Source organism: Cannabis sativa, chromosome 4, assembly GCF_029168945.1.
Source record: "Cannabis sativa cultivar Pink pepper isolate KNU-18-1 chromosome 4, ASM2916894v1, whole genome shotgun sequence".
Taxonomy (NCBI): Eukaryota; Viridiplantae; Streptophyta; class Magnoliopsida; order Rosales; family Cannabaceae; genus Cannabis; species Cannabis sativa.
This window is the reverse complement of record NC_083604.1, coordinates 48227923-48231658: the sequence shown is the minus strand read 5'-3', so window position 1 is coordinate 48231658 and position 3736 is coordinate 48227923. Positions and strand designations below refer to the sequence as shown.

Here is a 3736-nt window from a genome sequence, read left to right as displayed (position 1 = left end):
ATTATATTAAATTATATGGGACTTGATACTTAGTTGTACCAATAACGATATTAACACATAGAAAGATGCTAAGCACTACTAGTACCCTTTAGCATTTCTCTTTCAAAATATATATATAATAAGTTAAGAGTTTCCCATTTCCTAAGGAAACTACCCAGCAAATTATCAATGATATCGATATAATTCTCCAAAACTTGATATAATATACTTAATTTAAGCAACAAAATAACACATGATTTTGTCTCGTAATAAAGTTTACAATTAAACAACAATGTTCATTTGACTTATACACATCTTTTATATTTATGACATTTTTGTTTATTATCATAAGATAATTAAGAAAAAAAAAAAAACTAAACATGAGCTTCCCCTAATTGGATATCCCTAGTAGATTTGAGCTGAACATAATGACCAAGATACCCCTCGAGATGTTCAGACAATGAGGGCTTATCAATATTCTCATGGTGATAGGATTTGCAGACCAAGTAAATGAGGGTTTGGATCACAAGACCAAACAGAATCAACTTGAAGAGGAGCAAGAAGCAGATGATTCCAACCCCAATCCGTAGAGCCAAACTGCCACTGAAATCGAGGACAACGAAATTCTCAAACAGAAATTCGATTCCGCCAAAGATGAATCCGAGGACCAGAAAATAGGCGACAGCGAGTCCTGTTTTCCCCTTGATCAGAATTCGACTCTTTTTCATGGCTTTGATCCCGTAAACCTCTTCCAAAACCGAAACCACTGAAGCCAAATGCCAAATTATACCAATATAAACGATTCCAATGACATAAACGATCAGGAACAAGGCAACGAAGATTATTCCAGCGGATGAAAACCCTAGCAAGAGAATCAACAAGACGAGCAATCCGATTGCCACAACATGATAAACGAGAACGATCGCAAAGCTCCAGAGGAAAGTGACCATCAGTCTCTTCCAAACCCTAGGTACGACGCTCATTACCTTCTTGAAGGAGATGGATCTGCCGGTGTAGGCGGAGGCGATGGTGTAGACAACTGCTGCTGTGGAGAGGAGGAGGAGGATGAGTGAGAAGGTGAAGTAAGCGACCTTGAAGAGCCAGAATCCAGCCCATTGAGAGGAAATGATGTGTTTAAGCTTCCCGTATTCTCGATTATTGACGTCGGTGTCGCTGAGTCGGTCCTCGTTGTTGAGGATCTTAAAGAAAAGAATTTGAGAGACCTGGAAATGGGCGAGGAAGATTAAGGAGAGAGGGAGAATTAGGGCCAGAGTGATTTGGCTAAAGATTTTCCTCCATGTGAGGACGATCTTATAAGATTCTTTGAAGATTCCGAAGAAACCCAGAAACTGAAGCTCGTGTTGTTCTCTGTCCATTTTGTTTTCATAAATTAGTAATTGAAGATGAAATGAAGAAGAAGAAGATTATATAATAGTATAATATAATAGAGTTTGGTTGGGCTATAAAAACAAGAGTCATGGATGTGGATTGTGGAGTCGTGATTTGTCTGAAATTACCCTTGTCCTTTCTTGGAATTACATCATATTTATTCATTACGTGGCATTGAAGTTTAAGTTAGAAACAGTGTGCACTTTTAGTCTTTGCAGTCTTTAAAGAATGAAAAAGAGCATTGACGTATGGGCAGTAGTGGAATGAAATAGGGCATTTTCTTTTTCCTTCTTAGTTCCTCCTCTTCAATTTATTTGCTTACCCGCGTACCATTAAGATATTATCTGACACTATTGAAAACGATACCATAACGCGTTTTGGAAGAAGAGTTTATGGCTACGGGGACATGCATTTGGCCTGGACCATCTCTTGTTTTGTATGTAACAAAACTTATAATTAAATGATGATTTATATTATACTTCCTTAGGATTTCTTTCTAATTTTTATCAAAATTTAAATAATAATTGATGAGTCAAAACTATATTTGGTGGCAATGTTAGCATTTATAGAATATTTCACAGATTTAAATAATATATAAAATTCTAAATCATATTCTATAGAACCTTTACTAAATCAAAGAATAAAAAAATGATAAAAGATAAGCGGAAAGACTAATCTAAAGTCATTATTAGAGATTGTACAGAATATTATGATCTTCTAAGGATACACTATTTCTTATAACATTTTCTCTAATGGGGAAGAAGAAAAAAATGAAAACTTCGTGTTTCTTGAGGACCACTACCTATTTATAGGCTCATTATATAATGAGTTTTGGGTATTTATAATTTTGTCCCTCAAAAAATTATAAATTAACTTATAGGATCTACACATTATTTTCATGAAAATTTGTTAGAATTTGAGGATAAGATGAATGAGTTTCCATCCCAAAACCAATTGGCAATGGCAGGAGTAGCCCATTCATCTTATACATCACAATTTATTTCCACACATTAGCAATGTGGGACTAACTCTAATACACCCTCCTCACGTTTGGGCCTGGAAAGTGTAGGTATAACGAACGACCTTTAAGAAACCGCAGGGCCGAACGTGACATTTGAAAGAATCCCACAAGGCGAAATATCGGGAAATTTGTGGGTGTACACGTTGGGAAATTTGTGGATTTTGAAACAGGTCAAAGACCACAACACTGGAAATTGGCACACATTGGCCGAAAGGTCCCAAATGGAGGTTAAAGGGGAGACAGCGGAAGTATCTGTTTGGACCGGTGGCACTTTGGCTCACAACGGATTACAAACGACTTTTTGGACCGGTGGCAATTTGGGCTCACAACGGATCACAAGTGGCTCTGATACCATGCTAGAATGTGGGAATAAGATGAATGAGGTTCCATCTCAAAACCAATTGGCAATGGCAGGAGTAGCCCATTCATCTTATACATCACAATTTATTTCCACACATTAGCAATGTGGGACTAACTCTAATAAAATTTAATACCATTTTGATACACATAACATAATTGGTCACTTAATTTTGTATCACAAAATATAATAGCATATGCATTGTACATATGTGCACACAATAAGATTTTTAATCCAACAATCTCCCACTTGGACAACATATGTTACCTTATAAATGTATAACATCATGAGCACAAAATTTGCTATTTTGTAAAGGTATTCACAACAATCTCGTCCATCAACTATACCCATATAGGATCAAAGCAGTTTTCATCATATCAATCATGACTAAACCCATCAATGGTCACATATACAAATATACCAAATGACATAGATCAATCATGGATGTGTAGCATAGAAATTGCATGCAATGTGAACCGAACATGCCCATTTCCAATTGGTCCTCCTTAATCCTAAGTGAGGCCAGCCTTAAACTTAACAAAACAGAATGAATGAACTTAAAAATCTATTTATGATCAGAAAATAAGCAAATACATTAATGTTTTAAATAAACATAAAGCAAACAAAATACAAACTTCCACTGAATCATGATATCCTTAAGCAATACTATACCCATATGAGTAGTGTGCCAATGAAAGACCTTGGGTGGTAATCCTTTCGTGAGTGGATCCGCTATTATGGAGTTTGTCCCAATGTGCTCTATGATTATCTGTCCACTCTGTACTATTTCTTTCACAACTAGGAACTTTATGTCAATATGCTTTGATTTGGATGAACTTCTATTGTTATTAGAATACAATACTACTAATTTATTGTCATAAAATATCTTGTGTGGTCTTTCTACATTCTCCAAAATACGCAGCCTAGTGATAATGTTTCTTAGCCATATTCCTTGATTTGATACTTCATAACATGCTACGAATTCTCTT

At 35.7% G+C, this 3736-nt stretch overlaps 1 protein-coding gene across 1 annotated transcript; it reads right to left on the bottom strand.

The window, feature by feature from the left end:
- Positions 1–236: 236 nt before the first annotated feature.
- Positions 237–1838, bottom strand: LOC115714127 (uncharacterized). Its single transcript, XM_030642688.2, has one exon. The coding sequence runs from the start codon at positions 1353–1355 to the stop codon at positions 354–356; it is 1002 nt and encodes a 333-aa protein (XP_030498548.1). The 5' UTR covers positions 1356–1838; the 3' UTR covers positions 237–353.
- Positions 1839–3736: the final 1898 nt, after the last annotated feature.